The sequence below is a fragment of the Mus caroli genome, unplaced genomic scaffold (assembly GCF_978045245.1).
Source record: "Mus caroli unplaced genomic scaffold, Mus_caroli_1 scaffold_4, whole genome shotgun sequence".
NCBI lineage: Eukaryota > Metazoa > Chordata > Mammalia > Rodentia > Muridae > Mus > Mus caroli.
The window spans coordinates 119,003,222-119,027,512 of record NW_028227259.1 but is presented as its reverse complement, the minus strand read 5'-3'; the positions used below and the strand labels follow the sequence as shown (position 1 = coordinate 119,027,512).

Below are 24,291 nucleotides of genomic sequence, written 5' to 3'. Positions count from 1 at the left end.
CATTGACGAGTGATGTGTGTATCTTTCCTTTGACCACAGATGTGGAGCACACCCTGTCCATTTAGAACCCCATCTGGGTGAATGGGGTGTAATCCATTGCCCTTCCTTGGGAGCCGTATGGCATTCAAAGGGCTGCATGCATATGAAGTCGGAATAATACCTTAGACTTTGTGAGCACCTTGTGAAGGTCTGACCACCAGTGGGATGCTGCTTATGTGTGCCAGGTTCCCCCTGAGTTTGTCTAGACCATTTTTGCAATATACGATCATAGCCCCATGGGGATGCACATTTTGTTTGGGATGCTGACACTAGAAAAGTGGGCGTATGAACCATGCCGACCGACCAAACATGTACGAGGTTATGCAAAGGCACCCTTTGGGCTGTGACCCAGGGATTCTCACACCGAGCCCTGCACCACCTGAAAGGAACGCCGTCACTTCAGGTGGGTACAGAGCCTGGCCATGATTCTTATCTGGTCCTTGGTCATAGTTAGAAGCTAACTAAATCACATTGCCTGTCCGCTGCACCAAGCCATCCGGGCACTCCCACACTTCTTTCATCTAGATCGTCTCTAAGCAGGTCAGTGGTAATAGTAAGCATGCCCCATTTTGCATTCTTCTTGCATTGGCCCATAATTTAAAAGGGGCATTGGGCGGGGGAGGGGGTGTCATCATGGAGATTATACTGTCCTGTGTCCTGTGAGTAGGGTTCTGTCCACATGGGCACATGACTTAGAGAGATGCAAAAGTGGCCTGAGGCAAATCTACTTCTGTCACGACCATGAGGAACATGTTGGAGTGATGGCTGAGTGGTTAGAGCACTGGCTGCTCTTCCAGAGGACCCTGGTTCAATTCCTGTCACCCACACGATGTGTGATAACTGTCTGTAACGCAGGTTCCAAGGGATCCATGACTCTGAGGGCCTCTGTGGGCCCTGCACGTGTCTAGTGGATAGACATACGTGCGGACAGAACACCAATACACATACAAGCAGAATTAGAAGGCAAATGAAACGGGAGGTGTTCGTGAATGATGTCTGCATGAAGTGTGTTATATTGTTAGCTAGTGCAAAATCATCTTCTACTGAGGGAAGAAGTTGCTTGGGACTAAGCCGCTATGGTGTATATTTGTAATATTTAAAACTTCCTTAAAATTCCACCAGCACATGTCTGCTGTGCAACGGGTCTGCCTTCTCACAATCACCATCGTGATGCTATGGGAAACCACTACTGCTAGAGAGCAGTTTCTACCTTCTACCCAAATGCTGTCAACCTACTCGGGTATTCAATGGATTCTTCTGATCTTCTATGACAATGGAAGGGATCCCTCGAGCTCTCCAGGATGACTAGGGAAGAGAGGGAGACACCGTCAGTACCCCGGCACTGTTGCCCAGTGGGTTATGCGGGAGCATCAGTGGTTGGACACGGGGCAGGGACGGAAGGCAAAGGAGACGTGTGGGAGGGGATGGGGAGCTGAGGGCACCCCACGTGTAAAACTGTCTAAGTGCGATGAGCGTGAGGCGTATGATGGGTCCCAGAGCCACAGTCCCTTGCCTCCTCTGTAGCAGTCAGAAGCTGAGCTGGACCGTCACTATCTTCATGGTGACTTCTGAGATCTTTCCTTCCCCAGACCCACATAAGCTCCTTTACCTGTTCCCAAAAGGATTTGTTTACTGGACAAAAAAAAAAAGTGACCTTTGCCTAGCACAGTGTTTGTGTGCCCAGAGTGCTAACACTCGGGAGGCAGAGGCAGGAAGATCTCTGTCTGTGGATCCATGGCTGCAGTGGTTTACATCATTTCAGGCCAGGGCTTGAAAAGGGCCCTTTCTTAGGAGGTTGGATTTAAATTCTAGAAAAATACTCTATTAAATTTATAATCTCGGTTTTGATATAACTTCTAACAGTGGAAGCGACTGGATGTTGTCATTTTTGAATAACCACCTCAAAGGTGTGGCAATACCCCCTTCTTTGTCTTCTTTTTGTACAGAATGTGTGGTCATATCCAGGGGGAAGGTGGCTGACCAGCTCATGTGAGGTTACTGCCTCGGGACAATTCAGCTAGAGTGTGGCGTGTGGCATCTCAGCTCCCTCGTTGAGGTACACCATAGGTGTGCAGAAGGGGAGCTGGACTTGAGTAAGAACCAGTCGGAGCATTTTTTTGTGATGCAATGTGGTCCTTTAGACATGTTTGCTAGGGAACTTGAGGGTCTACAGGGCTTTAGAGAGTCAGCTCATTAACTCTTTGGTGCTAATCTGCTATGAGCAAGGGGTGTGGAAGAGCTCGAGCAGTCTTGGCAGATGTTGACTTACACTGTGGTACCGGGTACCTCCCCTGCCCATAGAGCAGGGGACAGAATGGGTGTGTGTGTGTGTGTTATATGAACATCATACTAATGACTTCCGAGTGGGCTTTTAAATTCACCGTTGCAGCCTTGGATTGTGTGAACACCGTGGCCACTTTCCAGTGATGGGCAGTGTCGGAAACGCTAGAGGGTGGAATCTCACCGGTGTTTGTCTAAACTGAAATGCCCTGGCATGGTGACTGTGGATCCCCTGATTGTGACTTTGAATATGGGCCTGCAGCTCAGAGCATCATCCTTGGGACTCATGCCTCATTCCTCATTTGCCTCTGGTCTCATGGAACCGTGAGCCCGGGACCAGTTAGTTCTGCAGTGTCTGCATGTGTGAAACTGGTATTGACATCAAGCTATTCTTGGGTTGAAGAAATAATAAGATAAAAATTTATGTCAAGTGTGTACTTTGTCCCCCCCACCACCTTTGGAGTGTGGGGGTTTATTCCACTTGGACTCAGCCACAGCTGCCTTCCAACACACAAATGCTGTACACAAGTCCGCACCACCAAAATGACATAGATGCTCTCAGCCATTGTGGATGGCTCTGATTTCTCATTGGACCGCCAACTCTGTGCGCTACGGCCCATTCCTCTTTTACCAGCTGGGAAACTAGAACCAGGGTGGATTTCCCAACAAAGCAGGCAAGAAATTCTATTCCCTCTTAGCACTTACGATGAAATGAGCTTGCAACACTTACCGTTCTCTTTGTCCAAGGATTCCACCTGTGGTCACGGGGAGAAAAATGACACCAGGATCAGATCCCTTGTGGTGATTATAAAACCACATGGAGAAGGGGGATCTATGCTGCCAGGAGCTCCCCAGGAGAAACTAGAAACTAGCAGGTGATCCCGTGAGTGGCTTCCCCGTGGGCTGTAAAACTGTAGTGGATGAGCTGAGGGGACTACATTTTAGGAAAGAGTCCTGCTATTAATCTGCTTCTCCTGTTACTATAATTATACGTAACAATCACTAGGTATTAGGCCACCCTTTGGAGCAGATCTCTGCAGAATAGCAAAGATGTCCTGTCTTGTAGTGATGCCATACTGATATATAGATGATTTCTTAATTCTTAATGATGGTCCTATAGGAATTCCTAAAATTATGCTAGTAATTATTAAGCCCTTTATAATAGGACCACTATTAAAGGCATCTCTGATGTGAAAACGTCAGTTAGAACTCTTCCAGTCTTTAGTGTCATGAGTTAATTGCTTCTGAGATAGAAAGTGGGCACTTACAACTTTAGAACAAATTCCAAGAGGTTGTAAGACAATTAACTGAAGGCCATAAAAGGAAACTAACGATTTATTGTAGGTAGGTGCAAGAACAGAAGATAAAATATTGGCTGGGTTTATCAATACAAAACTTCAATGGCAGCTTAATCACAAAATTATATTTTGTTTTTTTTTGTTTTGTTTTGTTTTTGTTTTTTTTGAGACAGGGTTTCTCTGTATAGTCCTGGCTGTCCTGGAACTCACTTTGTAGACCAGGCTGGCCTCGAACTCAGAAATCCGCCTGCCTCTGCCTCCCGAGTGCTGGGATTAAAGGCGTGCGCCACCACGCCCGGCTTTATTTTATTTTTTTATTTTTTTATTTTGGTAAAATTATGTTTTTTTTTTAACTTTCTATAAACCTGTGGAATCAGTGACAGAAAATGAATGTTTAGTTAAATAACTTGTCTTAATGAAAACAGGTGTAAACATCTCTGCTGTAAACTTCTTAATCAGTTTATGATTTGAATCTATATGTAAACTCGGGGTGAACCTTTCACCATATGATCTTGTATTCTGAGGACAAAGAGAGGTGAGAGAGAAATTTTTTGGAGAGAAAATTTTTAGAGGAGAATCATTTTGGAGGTGAGAATTTTTAGAGAAGAACTTAGAAATAAAGATTAGAATCACTTTCAAAGTGTCCCTTTTCTTCTTGTGAGTGACAGTCACTAGAAGAATGGGTGTTGTACACACTCCCAGTGCACTGGACCTAAGAACAAGGACTACTTAATGCCCAGCTGCTTGGAGATGACTGCTAAATAAATGTCAGAGATGCTGCAGTTTCTGGCCTCAGAGGAACTCAGGCAGGTGGGCCAGCTACCACTGCAAAGTAACTTAGACTTAAGACAGGTAAACATGTTTGTTGTTGTTGTTGTTTTTCGAGATAGGGTTTCTCTGTGTAGCCCTGGCTGTCGTGGAACTCACTCTGTAGACCAGGCTGGCCTTGAACTCAGAAATCCACCTGCCTCTGCCTCCCGAGTGCTGGGATTAAAGGCATGTACCACTGCTGCCTGGCTGGTAAATGCTTTAATATTAAAAAGAAACCCTAATTTTTTGCAAGACCAAGTCTTGCACCCGCTAACACCCTTTCCCCTCAGCTACCTTCAAGAGAAGAATTCTGAAGCTGTCCTCTGGCACTATACAGTGTCCCTAAAGTGGAGTCAGACGGCACTTGAGGCAGGCACAGGAGCTAGCCTCTAGCTGGTATCTGATCCTGACACTCACTGAGATCACCTTAAATCAGGCATCAGTTGGCACCAGACTTGCACTTGACATTTCTCCACAAAGGAAATTCTGTGGGCCTAGAGTTCAAAGTCTGACCTGGATTCCCAAAGAAGTAAACCAGTAAGATGATATGTCTACCTCAGACCAAGGAGGATACATGCCTTACCTTCCCAACAGACTCTTCCTCTTCCTCTTTCTCTTCCTCTTTCTCTTCTTCTTGCTCTTCTGAGCTGACACAGGGGACTACCTCCATGATGACCCTGTTGGAATCTGGTAGGAGGCAGGGTGCTCAGTCCATTGGCCTTGCTGATGAAAGGCTCAAGAAACGTGTGTGGAGTGGACAGAAATGTGGGAGGGGTGGAGGTGGCCGGGTGACATGCACAGTGTCCCGTACTGATTGGACATGTTCCTCAGCAGGTGAAAGAAGAACAGGGAGTGACCCCCAAACAGAAATGAAAGATACTAGAAGGACATCAGCAGTCTTGGCACTTGAGAAGCTGAGGCAGGAGGATCTCTGGAAGTTGGAGGCCACCCTGGGACATACACTGTTGCAAGTAGGTGTTCCTTTCGGAGGTTGCTAGTAACAGAATTGTCATTGCAGAGGGATAAAGGAAGGCATGACCCAACACAGTTACTGCTTCCCCTGAACATGTTAGTGAGAGCTGCTGACTGCATGAAGTTATTATTGGTGAATGGGCTCAAGGACTGAATTTTCACAGACCGTCATTGGGATCTGTGGACTCCACCCTGCTGGGTGGCCACAAACGGGTCCGTGTCCCGTAGACAAAGTGTCTCTTCCTCTGAGGCACATCTTCATCTGGGATGCAGCAACCTAGGAGATAGAAGGTGTTGAAGACAGTCGTTGACATCGCACATAGGCTAAGTTGTAGTAGTTATTTACAGTCAAGCGCTGTCTAGATTGGCATGTAATAACTGCATATTCTGAGGCACAGTCTGTTGCGAGATACGTTTATCATCCAGTGATGGCATTGGCAACATTACTTGCACATCACTGTTTGGTGAAGGTCGGCTGTGGGGTTTGGAGCAATGTGGGATTGAACTGGAAGACGCTCATACTGAGTGAACAGAATGCAGATCCACTCCATCTCACACATGGGGTATTAAGAAATGGATCAGAGGGCTGGAGAGATGGGCTCAGCAATTAAGAGCACTGACTGCTTTTCCGGGGGTCCTGAGTTCAATTCCCAGCAGCCACATGGTGGCTCACAACCATCTGTAATGAGATCCGATGCCCTCTTCTGGTGTGTCTGAAGACAGCTACAGTGTACTCATATATAATAACTAAATCTTTAATAGAAAGAAAAAGAAATGGATCTCTCAGAAGGTGTGAGAGAGCAGACCTGTAGCTGGTAGAGACTGAGAGGACAGTGTGACAAGTGGCCTTTAGGAATATGTTGGGTAAAAAATTTAATGTGTGTGTGTATGTGTGTGAGTGTATGTATGTATGTATGTATGTGTATATGTGTATATGTATGTGTGATTGTGTATATGTATGTGTATGTATGTACATCTGTATGTGTGTGTATGAGTGTGTCTATGCATGTGTGTATGTGTATGCATGTATATATGTGTGTATATGTATGTATATGTGTGAGTATGTGTATGTGTGAGTGTATATGAGTGTGTGTGTATGTATGTGAGTGTGTATGTATGTGTGTATATGTATGTATATGTGTGAATGTGTGTATGTATGTGTATGCATGTATGTATGTGTTTATATCTATGTATATGTGTGAGTATGTGTATGTATGTGTGTGAGTGTATGTATGTATGTATGTGTGTATATGAGTGTGTGTATGTGTATGTGTATATGAGTGTGTGTATGTGTATGTATGTTTGTGTATGTGTATGTATGTATGTTTGTGTGTATATTTATGTATATGTGTGAGTATGTGTATGTATGTGTATGTGTGTGAGTGTGAGTGTATATGAGTGTGTGTATGTATGTGTGTATATGTATGAGTGTGTATGTATGTATGTTTGTGTATGTGTGTGTATGTATACATGTGTGTGAGTATGTGTGTGTGTGTATGTATGTATGTGTGCAAGTGTGTATACAGAAGAGGGTGTTGGATCATATAGAACTGGAGCTAAGAGGTTGTTGTGGTTTGAATAAAATAGGCCCATAAGGAGTGTCACTGTAAGGAGGTATGGCCTTATTACAGAAAATGTGTCCCTGGGAGGTGGGCTTTGAGGTTTAGAAGCTCAAACCAGCTCTAGTGTCTATCTCTTCCTGCTGTGCCTGTGGATCCAGATGTAGAACTCTCAACTACATCTCCAGCACCTTATCTACCTGTGTGCTACCGTTCTTCCCTCCATGACGACAATGGACTAAACCCCTGAACTGACTAAACCCCTGAACTGTAAACCAGACACAATTAAATTTTTTCCTTTATAAGAGTTGCCTTGGTCATGGTGTCTCTTCACAGAAATAAAACCCTAAGACAGAGGAGGTTGTGAGTTTCCTCATGTGTTGCTGTTAATCAAACCCTCTTAGGTGCTCCTAACTGCTGAGCCATCGCCTCAACCCAGGTTATGGGGTTTTATTGCAGTTTGTGGCTGTCCTTAATAAAAAGCATCTATTGGGAAGTTAAGATTATTGACATTCAGACATTATTGCTAAAGTTGGGTCTTAATTTCTGTCATTTGTTGAGTTTGTGGTGTTTGCTTAGACCTCCTTTGATTGTCTCAGTGCTGCCTCCTGTGGCCCCTTGGATGTGTTTATTCTTTAAGTGTCCTCTGTAGAGCTGGCTTAGTGATTTTAAATTAATTATGGAGACTTTTTAATTTTTGTTTAGTTTTAATAGATAATTGTGCTGGGTATAATAATGTTGGTTGGCAGTTGCGGTATTTAAGAGCATGAATACATTTCTCCAGGCACTCTGGCTTTAAATTTTTCTATTGGGAGCACCCACCAGCCAGTGGCTGAGCTGGATGGGCACAGGTTCTAATCTCCCGCGCTGTGCTGCTGTTCCCCTAGCTGGGCCCTCCGGACAGCCCAGCTCCCAGCTCTGTGCAGCCCTCCGTCCTCCGGCCGCCGCCTGTATCCCTGGCCCATGGCCAAGTGCCCTGCGGCTGAGCCACTCAGGCTCCGTGTGCCTTGAGTACTGCTCCTGCTCAGCAACTTCAGAGCCGCCGCTCTGGGTCCCGCCATCTGGGACGGCTCGGCCCCCCAAGTGCCAATGGGGACGCGGGGATCACGGCAGAGCCTGCTTCTGTGCGCATGCGACTGCGACACAGCGGTAGGGGCCACAGACAGGAGCTGCAGGGCTGTAGCCTGGAGCCCGGAGAGCCACCTCCTGGTGAGCAGGAGGAACCCCGGGTCAGCCGGGCTATGGGCTAGCGGTGGCAACAGGGCGGGCAGCCCGCAGGTAGTTTGGGCAGTATAATACATTCCAGTATTGGAGGAACCCTCTGCCACCTATTGATCGGGCAGCTCTTGAAAATCTGAGTGCAAACAGCCTGGCAAACACTTGAGGACAGGAATGAAGGAGTTGAGATTGACATGGAGTCCTGACAGAAGGATCTGAAGAAATGGAATTCACTGATTTTGACGAGACCTAAAGGAAAAGTTCTTCTCCATACTTGAGATGAAACTTTTTTCAAACCTGGAGAATGAGGAAGAGTTTTGGGATTAAATAGCTCATGATTACCGAATCTTCGGATGGAGAGTTGTCCAGGATGTAGTACAACTGTAGACAAAAGTACTTTGTGTATGCGGTTTTTGATGAAAAAAAGTCTTGTTCGTGCTCTTGACTTTGAAGACGCTTATCTCGGAAAAGGAGGTTTTGACGGTTGTAGCGGAAGCACTCAGGTCTTCTGCGCTTGTTCTTCCAAATGTTCCTTGGTACCACAAAGCATATTTGTGGTACACGAAATGAATACATTTATATAGCGGATGCTAATTCTTTCTTTCTTTCTCTTTCTTTCTCTTTCTTTCTCTTTCTTTCTCTTTCTTTTTTTCTTTCTTTCTTTCTTTCTTTCTTTCTTTCTTTCTTTCTTTCTTTCTTTTCCTTCCTTCCTTCCTTCCTTCCTTCCTTCCTTCCTTCCTTCCTTCCTTCCTTCTTCCTTCCTTCCTTCCTTCCTTCCTTCCTTCCTTCCTTCCTTCCTTCCTTCCTTCCTTCTTCCTTCCTTCCTTCCTTCCTTCCTTCCTTCCTTCCTTCCTTCCTTTCTCTTTCTTTTGGGTTTTTCGAGACAGGGTTTCTCTGTGTAGCCCTGGCTGACCTGGAACTCACTTTCTAGACCAGGCTGGCCTCGAACTCAGAAATCCACCTGCCTCTGCCTCCGGAGTGCTGGGATTAAAAGCGTGTGCCACCACGCCCGGCTGCTAATACTTTCTAATGCATCTTATTGGCTCCCCTTGGTTGAACAAGTAGGAGACTTGAGTATCTAGGCAAAATTAAAAGGTGGGATGGTTTTTTAACGCTAACCTTAAGAGTCAGTGAAAACTTCCATTTGGGTAGCTTATTAAAACACTTTTTGCTGTTTATTACAACAGTATAGACAATGAACATAGCCAAACAATGAATAAAGAACAGGAGGGAGCAGATGCCTGCCCCTCTTTCCTTTTTCTGAGACGAAAGAAATGATTTGGCCAGGTTACTGATTTTGTTTTGAGGACTTTTTTTTTTTTTTAATAGTTTATATTATTTTAGACCTATAGTTCCCAACACTGATAGCACTTTAACTGTCTCTGCTTGAGCCCTGGTCCTAGAGAGATCTCTTTCAATTATTTGAAGGTGGCTTTACACATAGGTTTTTGTTTATTGGTTTGGTGTTTTTGCAAGGATTTGGTATTCCTGTATTGTGCAGATGGGGCCAGAACCGCTAGACTAGTGTCTTTCCCTATTTAAAGGAGATCACTTAGTGTGGGCTACAGAAATGCCTCTCCATTAGTTTTGTCTGTATCTTGTTATTTATCATTACTGAGTTACTGTTGCAATTTTATTTTTTAATCAAGTACACTGTTTGTTTGAAAAAATTTCTATTGAACTTTGTATTGTATTTTTATTGCTAATGTGCCTGCCTTTATAAATTACTTCTTTTCCTCTTGTAGCTTCTAGTAGCCTTCCTTTGTTCTGTGTTTTAGCTATAGGTCACGGGGGAGTCTCTCTTTTGGTCTTGTCTGTGTGATGTTCTGCACCTTGTGCCTGGAGTGGCAGGGGCTGGATGGGGGAAGCTATATGTACTTATGTCGTCTGGATACTGCTCTGGGCATCTGGACAAGGCTTGGGAGAGGACGAGGAGTTGTCACACACCCCTCTTCACAGCCTCTTGATCCTCTGGGATCCTACAAGGCCAGAGCAGAGTGAACCTGTCTTAGCCTCAGCCTGTGACCCCACCCCCACCCCCACGGGGCACTTTCTGAATGATAGCCAAGTCCCTCTCTGCCTCCATCATTAAATAACTATTTCACTGAACTCAGGACACTCAACCTTGTCTCCCAGTGTCTCAGCAGCTCCCAAACAGTTGTGTGTGTGCACCTGCATGCCATGGTATGTCTGCAGAAGTCAGAGGCCAATGTCTAGACTCATACCTCACCTTGGTTTTGAGACTGGCTTTCTCTTGTTCGCTGTTCATACTACGAGCTAACTGGCGCTTCTGCTCCCAGCAGAGGCGGGCACAGTGGGGTTACACTCACTGACACTACTTTGTTAGGATTTTACCTGGGTTATAAATTGTCAGGCTTGCTACGAGCTCGGTATCCCCGTTGAGCCGTCTCCCCAGCCCTGGATTCAGGTTTCACTGTGTGTGTCCGAAAAGAGTCACTCTAGTCACTCTCCTTTCGTGGAGTACATGTTAACTAAGTTTAGTGTCAAGTGTCTCCCGTGTGGCCACGCTGTCCTGTGACTACTCGCTCGAAGACTGTACAGAACAGGAAATGTGCAAACGCTACTAGGAAACCATCCCAGCCGACCAGTGAGGGCCAAGTGATATGAAAATCTGTATTATCGGTAGGACGTTTGGGAGAGGATGGTGACATTCGAGGGAAATACATCACAGGATGTGGAGCTGGCCCCTCTGGGCCGAGGGGACATACCTCTACAGCAACAATTCAGGTTTCCCATCTCCGAGGAGTCTAGGTAGCGATCCAAAGCCTGGTCCACTGCCCTCGGACGTGAACCGCTCAGTTCACCTAGACAAAGTTGGAATGGAATGCCAGGCGTGTGCCTGCCCATCGCCATGGTGACCATTCATCACGGAATGTTCAGAGCACCTATGGGGATGCTGCTGAAGGGCTGGCTAGAGAAGTGTGTTTCCCATGTCCAAGTGGGCCGCGTGAGAGGGTGCGTTTGGTTTCAAAAGCTGGACCACAGACCCGCACTTATTAGACTGGGCTTACGCTGCTTTTCCTTTTATGGTGGGGCTTGGACTTTGTGCTAGCCAGCAAGCAGTCCCCCGGTCCTGTGTGTTTATTAAAACAAGTTAAATGTGTAAAATAAAGATGTCTGCCACCGTGTTTTCCCTTGATGGTGGAAATACCATGATGGAGGAGGGATAAGAACTACTGTGTTGAGAATAGAGAGAAAGTCAACTGCTCAGCTGAGAGAACAACCACAGTTCCCGGATGTGCACAGGCAACTGCTGTGGTCACTGAAACGCAGTTGCTTTTCCATTGCTAACAGTTGGGTGACTTATGGGATTCCCCTTCTATGCGTTTCCTCCCCAGAGAGCACACAGTGCTCTGGCAGGCCCGTTTACAGAGGCAAGCAGATACTCCCTGGTTCTGTCCAGTCTTGAAAGCAGTGGAGCATGGATCCATCTGCCCCAGCCACATGAAGGCGTTCCTCAAGGAGACACAAGACACAGTGCATGTACACACATCCTCAGGGGCTGCTATCTCAAACCAGAGTTCAGCTTCATCCTTCTTCCCAAGTCTCCTCGCTGCTAAGGGGCTAAGGAGATAGGTGGTGGTCGTGTAGAACCTGTGTCCCACTGGTCACAAGGGCTGGAGGACAGCTTTGAATGTGCCCCACCCCCAATTTTTGTGTGTGGTTAAAAAAGAAAAGAAAAAAACCTGTTATTGCCCAGTTCATGGTGCCACTCTTTGCAGATGACAGCATCATGTTAGTGCTTTTAGCCAGGGAGCCGAGTCACTGGCTCCTTGAACTTAGAGTCTCTGGGATGAGAGGTGGCATCTATTTTGTTCCAAACTCGGATGTGCAGTTTCCCCCGGCACCCTTTGCAGAAACTGTCTTGTTTCCCATGGGTTTGAGCAGGTGGGTTGGTCAGTTGTTTTCGGACCTTCTCCTCCGTCCTATTAGTCTCCCTGTGCTTTTGTTCCACTCCTGTGTTCTTTTTGTCTCTGTGGTACGGTCTGAAGCAAGGTATTGTGCTGCTCCTGGCCTTGTGCTCTCTGAAATCTCAAACGTGTTATTTCTTTCCCCTCTGGAACTTGTTTACAGCATTATGTTTGTTATAGGAGTATAACCAAAGTTTGTTTGTTTGTTTTTAGCAGTAAAGATTGCTGAAGGAAATTTTATTTGAAATAAGAGTCCACTGAAGTATACAGTTCACTTCAAGTGCAATTTAAAGAATTGTCCCCAGTCATATTTGTACATGAGCTACTACGAGGTGTGTGTGTGTGTGTGTGTGTATTGTGTAAGTATACAGGAGACCATGTGGGAAGAGAAAGGAGACGAGCTAAATTTAGGTAGTACCTTGGATAAAACCTTCTACAAAACAAACAAACAAACAAACAAACAAACACCGTATGATAAATGCCAATAATGGTAGAGACTAAATAAACATTTTAAAACCTGGGTGGAGACTGGAGAGATGGCTCAGTGGTTAAGAACACTGACTGCTCTTCCAGAGGTCCTGAGTTCAATTTCCAGCAACCACATGATGGCTCACAACCATCTGTAATGGGATCTGATGCCCTCTTCTTGTGTGTCTGAAGACAACTACAGTGTACTCATATACATAAAATAAATAAAGCTCAAAACAAAAACAAAACCAAAAAACCCCCTGAAAGCACATAGGTAGGCAAGGAGAGGCGATGATTTACATACCAACTTCAGTTCTCTCTTTCCTAATCCTCAGAATCCATGACACGTACTTCTGGATATACCAGGACAGTGACCATGATGGGGTGGCCTTGGGAGAAAGAAGACAGGGTTCATGTACCCTGCTGCCCCTGGTGTCTCGGGGTCCCAGGCGCAGGACCCAGTTCTCCCTCGCATCCCTTACTCTTATCTAGGAGCCTTGGTTACCTCAGTGTGCACCCAGGACGGTGGCTGAGGAATCCAGGGCGCTTCTCCAGCCCAGAGCACACACTGTGCTCACCAGGGCACAGCCTGTGTCTCCCTGACTTTGCAAGACTTAGCCAAGGTCTCTGTGACTCCTGCATGGCGCCTCTCTCCCTCCCTCCTCCCCCGACCTCCCTGCCTCCCTCCCTCCCACTTTCACACCATCTCTTCTACTGCTCTCCCTTAAAATGCTCATCTTGCCCTGTCTTGCCCACTCACAAGGGTTCCTCCAATGTGGAGACATCACGCGAAAGGCCAGGGCTGTCTTTCTTCCCAGCCCCGTTCCCTCGCTAACTTACCTGCTTCCCACCCAAAACCTCGAGACTTGTTATGGGGTTAGGGGCCTGTTGTGTCTTGTGGGAGAGATTTACAACCAAACTACATACTGAGGGAAGTTTTTTGAGCCTGGGGATAAAGTGAAGGACTGGGGAGACGCTGGACCTTCGCAATGGTTGCATAGGAGAGTGAGCAGAGGGGGTGACATCAGCCTTGTGCAGATTCCCAGCTTTGTAATTCTGTCCTACAGGAGGGAGAGGTCGATGGAGCGACCCAGAGAGAAGGGGCCTGGCAGTGTTTGCACTGGTCCATAAGGGAGCCAGCTGTCTAGGTAACCAGCAGTCTGAGGACAGGGAAGGCATGGCAGTGTTATCTGTCTGGAGGAGTGGGACTGGGTAAAGCAGAAACCACTGCAGAGCTGCCACCTAGAAGCCCCTCGTTGATCTTGTTCAACTCTTGGGAATGAGGCAGGCTGCTCCCGGGAGTCCTTTATGGCAGCTGGCCTGCACTGGGTGGCTGGAAAGGCTGCTAGCTTTGGGTATTATATTAGTCCCAGGATGAAGAATAATTGCAAGAGATAACAGGCCGGGCAGTGGTGGCACACACCTTTAATCCCAGCACTTGGGAGGCAGAGGCAGGCGGATTTCTGAGTTCGAGGGCCAGCCTGGTCTGCAGAGTGAGTTCCAGGACAGCCAGGGCTATACAGAGAAACCCTGTCTGGAAAAACCAAAAACCAAAGCAAAACAAAACAGAAAAAGAGATAACAATCAAGGGTGTGTTTCTGCCACTCTACTCCAAAAGGAGCAGAGATCTATGCAGGACTCACCCCCTATGACACTGCCCTTTAAACCAGGAGTGGACAGAGAGTTCAGTGCAGAACATGTGGGAATCCTAACAACTTCCGGGGGGGGTGGTGTTGACCGCCCACCCTCCACCTGGGTCACAAGTCCACTCCTAGAGCCATCTGTGAGCAAGGCCCTCCCTGCCAGATCTGCTGCTTGCTAGGGCAACAGAGAAAACCCGAATCCAAATGCAAATTGTGCAGAGTTCCCAAGGGAGGAGTGTCAACTGGTAAACACCCCAAAGCCGTGCTGGCACAGGCTGAACCAAGACCAGAAGGGCTGGTGGGGAGGGTTATTTTTTAACCAGCAAAATTAGAAAAGGTTTACTAATGGTATGCTTGATGTCGGAGACCTATGGCTCATATGTCAGTAAAATAACAGCAGGGGAAAAAAATTCTTTCCTGTATGTCTCTAGTCTCTAGTCTCTGCCTTAGTCTTAGAGCAGCAGGTGCACCCACCCCCTCCCCCCACCCCCAGGAAACCTTCCCCACCGGGTCCCACCCCAAGGAATTTCTCTACCTGCCGAATCTCCACACTCATGGCTCCGGTTCCACGGTCTGTGAACGCGCTGATCTTCAGAGATACAAACATCGGGAGGAACGTTAGTGGAGCGAGCCCTGCCCATTCCTTCTATGCCTATTGAGGTCTTGGTGGGTGCTGTGGTCTAGGTGTGCTTTAACCAGCAAGGTTCAGAGGCTGGAGGTGTGGACCCCGGTGTGTGGCAATGGAGAGAGCTTAGTGGGAGGTAGTTGGGTGACTGGAGACACTGCCTGATGATGGATGGGTTTAGTGTAGTTTTCTCAGACCTTGGTTAGCATCATTAAATAAAAGGTGCAAACCAGGTCTCTCAATCGCATCTGCTAGCTTTATTACTATGGAGTCCCCCCTTGTATGAACTCCCAGCCCTATGTTGTAATGACCCAGGAGTCGTCGTGAAATCTAAGCACATGTCCACAATGTGCTCCTGAACCCCCAGATCGTGACCTAAATTTCCCTCTAGTTCATAAAGTCCCCCGCGGGAGGCATTTTGCTACATCAAAGATTACAGAAGGCCTCTCTGCTCTATCCTGCCCCTGGACTCTGAGATGCTTCCTAGGCTAGGAAGACTTGGGGGCCTCCAGCCAAACAGAGGCAGTCATTGCAAGCCGTGGAGTGGGAGAGGGGAGTTGAGACAGTCACCTCTCAGTTTCCTTCCTCAGTGGCCCACGATAGCGCTTGCCTCCGCATCGACCAAGCTGGAATCCCGGCTGTGAGGTGCATACAGCAGATGTGAGTTTGAAGAATAGGGCTTACAGAGACAAAGTTTGGAGCTGTGATGAAAGGATGGACCATCTAGAGACTGCCGTATCCAGGGATCCATCCCATAATCAGCTTCTAAACATGGACACCATTGCATACACTAGCAAGATTTTGCTGAAAGGACCCAAATATAGCTGTCTCTTGTGAGACTATGCAGGGGCCTAGCAAACACAGGAGTGGATGTTCACAGTCAGCTATTGGATGTATCACAGGGCTCCCAATGGAGAAGCTAGAGAAAGTACCCAAGGAGCTAAAGGGATCTGCAACCCTATAGTTGGAACAACATGATGAACTAACCAGTACCCCGGAGCTCGTCTCTAGTTGCATATGTATCGAAAGATGGCCTAGTTGGCCATCAATGGAAAGAGAGGCCCATTGGACTTGCAAACTTTATATGCCCCAATATAGGGGAATGCCAGGGCCAAAAGAATGGGAATGGGTGGGTAGGGAAGTGGGGGGCGCTATGGGGGACTTTTGGGATAGCATTGGAAATGTAATTGAGGAAAATATGTAATAAAAAATATTAAAAATTAAAAAAAAAAAAGAAGAAGAATAGGGCTGAGGCTGGGCCAGTCTCGGGGCAGCAGCCCCGCAGAGGGTGACACTGTTTCCTACACACCAGGAACAACCTGGAACATGAAATGTGGCTAGCAGACTGAGCTTCTGATTGGTTACTCTTATCTAAAGCGATATACTATACATAGCATTTTTTTGTAGTAGCTGCGGCATTGCAAAGACCCAGGGAATCTAGCAATGAGAAAAGCTGACCCACCCATTACCATTCTGTTTGTTTGTTTGTGTGTTTGTTTGTTTTATGTGAGAACACTGTTGCTGTCTTCACACACACCCGAAGAGGGCATAGGATCCCATTAGAGATCCCATGACAGATGGTCGTGAGCCACCGTGTGGTTGCTGGGAATTGAACTCAGGCCCTCTGGAAAGAGCAGTCAGTGCTCTAAACCACCGAGCCATCTCTCCAGCCCTACCTGACATTCTGCTATAGAGCTGTCCACCTGTCCGGATCTGTTTCCATACTTTCAAGCTCCACCCCACCCCCAACCCCTGGGTCCATGCACAAGACTAGCTTAGCTATTCCCTGAGGTGCTGGGGACATTAATCCGGTGGTGTTCACATCAAAGCTTGGCTACCTTTTTTTTCCGGTGGGCACAGTGTACAGAATCAATAAAAGTATCGGCGACAGAATGAAGACATTGTTCTTACCTGGGTGTGTGTGTGTGGGGGGGTGGTGGGGGGAACTTCCATCCTCCGAGCCTGCTCAGAGCCTAGATGGACAGCTCCAGCTAAGGCACCACAGGCTGAGGGCAGAGTTGTTTGTTTGTTTGTTTCAGAAAGAGCGGTATCATACCGTAGGCAAATGTCATATGTTTCTGGAGCAGAAAATACCCTAACGGTGTCAACATCAGGACCAGATGGTAGGCATTTGGAAGCAGGTGGGCAGTGGGGAGTGGTTCCTGTTCTATTCTATACTCGGGATGCTCGGACCCGTGGACCTCTGGTGGGGAGGGTTACTTTTTTTTTTAACCAGCAGAGCAGGAAAAAGTTTACTAATGGTATGCTTGCAGAGACCGATGGCTCCAGGAAAATAATGGCAGGGGGGAAAAAAATCTTTCCTGCATGTCTCTAGTTTATACTATCTGCCTTAGTCTCAGAGCAGCAGGTGAGGCCAACTCATGACATTCACCTGAGCTATGATACTGCTCTTTCTGGGAAATTCTGCCTCTCCGCCTGTGGTGCCCTAGGTGGAGCTAGCTATCCATATCAGGAACTACCTGCGTGCGTGCGTGCGTGCGTGCGTGCGTGGGTGCATGGGTGGTTCGCTCTGCGGTCTCAGATTCCCACCAGAATTTGGTGACATCGCTGGCTGTGGCAAGGCCTTATTCCAGAGGAACTTTCAGCTAAGGGATTCATACTGAACCTGGAGGCTTTTACAAAAAAGACGTGTGAACAAGGCGGCTGTTGAGTGAAGGGCCTCAGTCTGCCGCGAGAGGGCGCAGAGGAGTGATGTTCCCGCTTAAGATGAAGTTTTGATTTGTTTAGGAACGGCCACAATGATGAAACATATCTCATCCTTACAGAACTCTGCCTGGATTTCCCAGGTTTGGATGGGAGTCCAGCAAGACCTCAGGGCAGCCAGGAAGACCCAGAGGGACTGCCAGCACTGCACACTGACAGGGTTGCTTGTGGACTGCACAGGAGCCTGAGCTGAGGCAAAGATGGATTGAGGCGAGCAGAGAAGGGCAGGAAAAACAAACAAGCAATAGGCCACCTAGTTGTGCTTTCTGAAGTCAGGGGCCAGCCCGCTTCGCTCCTGTACCTGGAGGCTGAGCTCAGTGCCCCTGTCTTCTGCTTCCCATCGTTGTATCTGCATATGCTGCTGTGTGCATCCTCTCTCTCAACCATTTGTGCTTGAGTAACATCATCCTTCATTCGGAGTTTGACCTTGATTCTGAGCAGATATTCCAACATTGACTCCCTAATTGTTTAGAGACGACGCTAACTAAAATGCTTTGAAAATACGGAAACACTGCTATTAGCAGATTGTTCTGATGGATTGTGGGACACCTTTGCTTCCCCTAAGTAGCGGCTAGCTCTAACAGTAGGAGACTTCATCGCACAGTTCACCATCGCAGTCCCAGTACTCCCGACCCAGATGAACCAGGGATGTGCAGCAAGGGTGCTGTATTGAAGACTCAGACAAGTTGGCCTTGAGCTATTTGTCTCTGAGCCTTGGGTGTGTTTCCTAAAGAAACTGAGCATCTTCCTCGTGTTCTTAGAGACGAGAGCCGGGCTCTGACGTGTATCGGGCTGAGTGAGCCGCCTGAAGGACCAGAGTGCTACAAGATGCTGATCTATCAGATTCCTCCAGCCTCTCAGAATCTGTCATCCCGAACCAAACCACGTGAGGTGTGTCTGCTGTTAAAGGTACCTCCTGGTTAATGTGACAATGCACCCAAGTTACAGTGGCGGACAGAGCCTGGAAAACCCCACAGGGCTCTTTTCCGTCTAGAAAAAGGCTTAGGATCCAGCCCTTGGCGTTCAGGTGATACCATGGCTGAGTGATGGAGGTGTACCTCACAGTAGCAGCATCAGGATCCATGGTTAACCAGCCTGGGCAGTTCACGTCTGTGCCCTCTCCACAAGGGGATCTGTTTTACGAGGATATACACAGAGGTCTCCCAGCGTCCTTTGTCACAAATCCACACTGCCAATGTGACAAAGCTGCTTCTGAAGACAGCAGAATATAGTCCTTAGTCTTCACTGGCCCACAGGGTCCATTCACAAAATTCCCATTCGTTTTATGCAAAAGGATAATGGGAGAAAGACATCGCATACCTTTAGACAGAACCATGCAGAAAAGTTAAATTTTCTTAATGTTTACCTTTCCTCGGGATGTGAATTAGATGGGAATAGGTATACTTTGCGTGGTCTGCTGAGAACACCAGCACTACAGAAACAAAGCATTAAGGGGAGCCAGCTTAAGGCAAGTCCTGTTGGCATAGTTCCGTCAGTCACAGCAGTGACGCCAGAGCTGGATGGAAACTGTGGCAAAGGACGTGGCTGACTCTCCTACACATTTGAAGCACAGAGAGTGTTTAAGGAAGTGCCAGGGCACGGTGTACGGGAGCACTCTCAAGTCTGCGTTGGGTAGCTCATACAAAATTCTTTTTTATGTATGTGAGTACATGGTCGCTGTCTTCAGACACACACCAGAAGAGGGCATCAGATCCCATTATGGGTAGTTGTGAGCCACAGGACCCAGAACCCAGGACCTCTGGAAGAGTGGTCGGTGCTCTTAACCGCTGAGCCATCTCTCCAGCCCACAAAATTCTTTCTGAAGCAGGAAAAGGTGTGCAGAGGAAAGAGCTTGCTAGGCTAAGTTGGTAATGGGCGGTGTCCAGTGTGAGGACAACCCGGCATCGGTTGGCAGCCCGCTTGCACCCTACAGCCCTCCACAAAGGCGATTCTGCAGTTCCCCTGTATTGTATATAGTGTCAGCTTTGAAGCGGATTAGCAAAGACAGAAACCAGAGGAATAACACGTCTGTCTCAGACAAGGGCAACGTTACCTTCATAATAGGCAGGTCCTCCCCCTCACGGGGAGCCATCTCCACCTGGACCTTCAGCGGGCAGGGGAGGAAACAGAGAAAATGTCAGTACGTTGCTCTTGCCTCTGGAGCCTCGTTGGTGGGGACATGGGGCTTCCCGGTGAATGGACGTGACCTGTTGACTCAGTGGCTGCTCACACATACTTCCACCATGAAGGAGTTAAAAACCGTTCACAGACGAGAAAAGAAAAACAGATACAAAAATGGAGTGGGGGGGGTGCTCCATTACAGGTAGATGAAGCCACGATTTAGCATCTTCCAATGCCCACTGGTCAGTGGAGAGCCACCACTCCCCCACCTCCCCAGCTCTATCCCGATACTGCCTAATTCTTCAGCAACTCTCAGGTGTAGAACGTGGACCATAGATGGTGGACTCTTACCAAGTCACCAGTGATGTGACTGACCAGGGAAGATCCTCAGAAAGAAAATGTACCGTGTGACCCCACAGCCATTCAGCATCAGCAGAACAGACAGGCTCTGGGTAAAGATCAGCCCTGGGCCCCCTGATTATCTCATTCCTGGCTCCACCCAGGCCTGTGGGACAGTGAACATCAGATGGACTGGAGGGGAGGGAATAGGGTTAATCCGGTATCCCGTGCTTGAAGTCAGATTTCCGGGCTGTATTCTTTTTGAAATCAGAAATAACTCAAACTGTCAAGTGTGTTCTTGGCGTTTCGGCCTCAAAGTTGTTCTGCTACCTAATTTCAGGGTGCTTTTCACAGTCCCAGTATGAAACCCTGTTCCCAGAGTCAGTCAGTGCTCATTCTGTCCACAAGGCCATGGGCTGTCTCTATAGATGTTTCAGGTGTTCTGCACATCTCATGCCGACAGGTCTACCCCACATTGCGCGATCTGTCAGTTTTAGTGTCTGTTAGTCAGATGCACTGAGGATTCATCTGTGTTGTGGTGTGCACCTGCGCTGTACCTGTACTGTACCTGAGCTACACCTGCGCTGCACCTGCACTGCACCTAATCTACACCTGTCCTGCATCTGTATTGCACCTACACACATCCTGCACCTGTCTGCATCTGAGCTACACATCCTGCACCTGAGCTACACCTGTGCTGCACCTGCACTGCACCTGAGCTACACCTGTGCTGTACCTGTATTGCACCTGTGCTGTTCTTGCACTGCACCTGAGCTGCACCTGAGCTACACCTGTGCTGCACCTGCACTGTACCTGGGCTGTATGGGTGCTGCACCAACCTGTGCCTCTTTTATGGCTGTAGTTTTGTTTTTTCATATATCAGTTGATAACAATGGCTTCTTCCCACAGCTTGGCTATTCTACGTAGTGGCATGGTGAACATGTGACTTCTATTTCTCCTGCACCTGAATTGCTGTGTATGAATTGCTGAGCCACATGGTAGCTCTTTAACATTTTCAGAACCGGCAGAGCCATTTTTCTTAGGTATCCCCAGCAATGCACCAGAGATTCTGTTGCTCCCCTCCCCCATCACTGTCTGTAACACATCTTTTTTCCCTTCTGTCTATAGCAGGGTTGATCTTCGGTGACCCTCTACAGGTGATAAATGGCTTTTGTCAGCTCTCTGCCTCTCTTGACCCCAATCATGTCAATTTGTTGTGAGTTTTATCATGTTTTTGGCTTGCTAATGCCTGGTTGAAGGTTTAATGAAGATCTGAGGGCTGAGGGCTCTTCCTGGTTCACAAATTCTTGTCATCTCTTCCTAGATTCTCTTTCCACCCATCCCCCGTGTGCCTGGTAGCTTACTTATCATTACGTAGCTTTACCATGGCTTTGACTTGATGCTTGTTCATGTATCTCTGCTGACTATGACTTGGCGCTGACTGATGTATAAGCTCTTTCCTCTGCTGGGTCAAATCTGTTGTTTAGGGAAGTCATAGACTGAACCATGTCCTCCAGTGTTCATGCCAAATGTTCGGTATTAGTGACCGGGCCTTTGAAAATCGGTTCTTGTACTGGCTAGTTTTGTGTATCAACTTGACATAGGCTGGAGTTATCACAGAGAAAGGAGCTTTAGTTGGGGAAGTGCCTCCATGAGATCCAGCTGTGGGGCATTTTCTAGGTTGGTGATCAAGCAGGGTGTGTGTGTGTGTGTGGGGGGGGGGCATCCCTGGGCTGGTTGTCTTGGGTTCCATAAGAGAACAAGCTAAGCAAGCCAGGGGAAGCAAGCCAGTAAAAAACATCCCTCCATGGCCTCTACATCAGCTCCTGCTTTCTGACCTGCTTGAGTTCCAGTCCTGACTTCTTTTGGTGATGAACAGCAGTGTGGAAAGTGTAAGCCGAATAAACCCTTTCCTCCCCAGCTTGCTTCTTGGTGGTGATGTTTGTGCAGGAGTAGAAACCCTGACTGAGACAGTTCCCTTTTATTGCTGTGAGCTTGTCCTGCATTGGTGTGCACTCTATTTGAATGACCATCACTCAGAGGACAACAAGAAAGTGTGAACAGAGAGACACGGAAGCAGCAGGGACACATGGTGACAGTCGGGTAGTAGAGTGGTACACCTGGAAGCCAAGGTCAGCCAGGGACTTCAGCAGGAGCCATGAGGAGGCAGACAAAGGCATGTCTCTCCATGTTTCTATAGCTTTCAGGGACCGGGCACAGATGGCTCTGCCTTTAAGCAGACAGGTTCCTTCTGACGACCTTCACGTGGACATGGCTGTCTGTCCTCCATAACTTTCACCTTTCTGCATGTGTATGACCTGAAGATTGTCCCCTACAGAGACTGTGCCAATCAAGACCAGCTACACCCATCTCCTTGTTCACTTGTAAGCCATAAACTCTGGTCCCTCGTGTATCTTTAGGTGATAACCCTGCCTCCTTGCCAGCCGAGAGCTCCTCCTCCCTGTTCAACTCTAAATTGTAAACACGTGAAGCTTCCAGGGCGCTGCGGTTTCTCCAGCCTAGAGCTTAGACCCCTCAGCTTCCCCACCCCATATCTGCACTCTCTGCCACAGACAGTCCCATCCCAGGAACTGTGCACAGAAATGGTGCAGGAGCATGTTCTCCGTGATTCAGACTTTAGAGAGTTAGCCTAATTCTTTGAATGCAATCTCAATCGCCATAACAGCTTCTGTCTAGTAAATCTTATGACCAAACTTCTCTAGGGATTGTATATACGTATGAATGTACATATGTCTGTCTGTATGTATGTATGTACGTATGTATATGTGTATATGTGTGTATATGTATGTGTCTGTTTGTATATGCATCTCTGTGTGTGTCTGTATATTCATCTCTGTATCTGTCTGTGTGTTGGCCTGTGTTGAAAGGTCTCAAGAGCACCTGCGCTTTTGTAATTCTCTAGGGACTGGACACAGAACGTACTCAGACAAACGGGGGATTTGCAAGAATGGAGACACTTTAAGCAAAATACAGAGAGGGAAAGGGGGCACCTGCATAGAGTCTAGGGGATTAGTACAGATCTTCACCCACTTGCCCAGTCGGTCACCTTGGAATCTGTTTCTTCATGTGTCAAAATGTATTATAGAGAAGCGTACTGGGGCCTCAGTTATCTGGACACTGGAAGGGGACAGTGGGCTTAAGGGACCTGGTACCCTCTTCACCGGACATGCTTAAAATTCTAGTGTGTCAGGAAAAAAAAAAACAGTCACGTGACCACCTTGGTGTCGGCCAACTGGCTTGGAACCCAGGACATTCTGACCAACTGCCCAGGTGACAGTTGCATAAATAATGAGCTCTGCCCGAACTGAACTGGCTGAAGCTAGAGGAGCACTATGAAGAAGCAGCTCCTGGGAGGAGCTCCTGTGCTGGGGCGGAGTCGTTCAGGGAAAGACTCAGGGCTCCCCGGGTCAGCAGCCTGGACACGGGGAGGCTGAGAAGGGGCTGTGGCTATGCCACTCTGCGTGTGGAGCCTGATGCTTGAGTTCTGGCTCATTAGGGACTCGGCTGCTACTGTGCCAGAGGCCTCTGCTGAACTGGGGTAGACAGTAGGATGGCCTTGTCGGCCACCTCCTGGTCTGTCTTTGATTCCCCTGACAAGGATGCAGAGCCTCTTGCGGCACTACAGTAGCTGCATGTATTCTCTCCTTAGAATGTCTTAGCATCTTTGCATCTTGTGCCCTTGAGCCTCAACACTTAGACAGCATATTCCAAACAGGAGCACGGATGTCCAGGGGGAGCTTCCTAGATACCCTTTTCTTCTGTTGTCCCCCACTGCCTCGGGGGGCCAGCTGAACCACGGCTGCATCGGGAAGAGGGCCTCCCAATGTACAGCAAACTTAAACCACTCAAGGGGCAGAGTCTGGAATCATTTTTAGAGAGAAAAGGCAATATAGTGAACGGCACAGATCCCAGGAAGGTGCCTGCCAGCCTCAATTAGAAGCCTCGGGGCCTGGGAAAGGGATTTGGTGTTCTCATCTTAGATAGTTCTCGGCTTACTTACCAGAACGCTCCTTTGGTTACCTACTCTTCTCGGGTATAAAGCTTAGTCTATTGATCGCACAGAGTCTGAAGGAAAACGGACAGGTGCTTCCCGCCTGTGCCTGAGCAGCCAGTGCTACATGTCTGGAGAGAGCCAGATATGTGAGGGTCTTTCCTGTAGCCAGAAAACTCGGGGAGTGTGTGTTGGGGGGCATTGGGTAGGTTCAGAGTTCACATGAGCATGGTATCATGGAGTTCCCCAGG

General features: G+C 47.8%; 1 protein-coding gene and 1 pseudogene across 7 annotated transcripts in view; one reads left to right on the top strand and one right to left on the bottom strand.

Annotated features, from left to right (window-relative positions):
* The window catches only part of LOC110294755 (uncharacterized), a 28,846-nt gene extending 5,622 nt beyond the window's left edge, over window positions 1-23,224 (bottom strand). For 2 of the 7 annotated variants that reach the window (XM_021163195.2, XM_021163200.2), the window contains exons 1-10: window positions 23,096-23,224; window positions 19,622-19,672; window positions 15,415-15,545; window positions 14,755-14,808; window positions 12,881-12,965; window positions 10,906-11,001; window positions 5,566-5,676; window positions 5,011-5,114; window positions 3,050-3,074; window positions 1,276-1,344 (exon numbers count right to left, since the gene is read on the bottom strand). In XM_021163195.2, the coding sequence (XP_021018854.1) occupies window positions 1,276-1,344; window positions 3,050-3,074; window positions 5,011-5,114; window positions 5,566-5,676; window positions 10,906-11,001; window positions 12,881-12,965; window positions 14,755-14,775 (511 nt within the window). In that variant the 5' untranslated portion in view covers window positions 14,776-14,808; window positions 15,415-15,545; window positions 19,622-19,672; window positions 23,096-23,224. Of the gene's footprint in view, window positions 1-1,275; window positions 1,345-3,049; window positions 3,075-5,010; window positions 5,115-5,565; window positions 5,677-10,905; window positions 11,002-12,880; window positions 12,966-14,754; window positions 14,809-15,414; window positions 15,956-19,621; window positions 19,673-20,040; window positions 22,191-23,095 lie in introns of those variants that run through there. The other 5 variants (XM_021163196.2, XM_021163197.2, XM_021163198.2 and 2 more) reach the window with 5 other exon arrangements.
* On the top strand, window positions 7,922-8,414 carry LOC110294756 (uncharacterized protein C9orf40 homolog pseudogene; annotated as a pseudogene).
* Window positions 23,225-24,291: the final 1,067 nt, after the last annotated feature.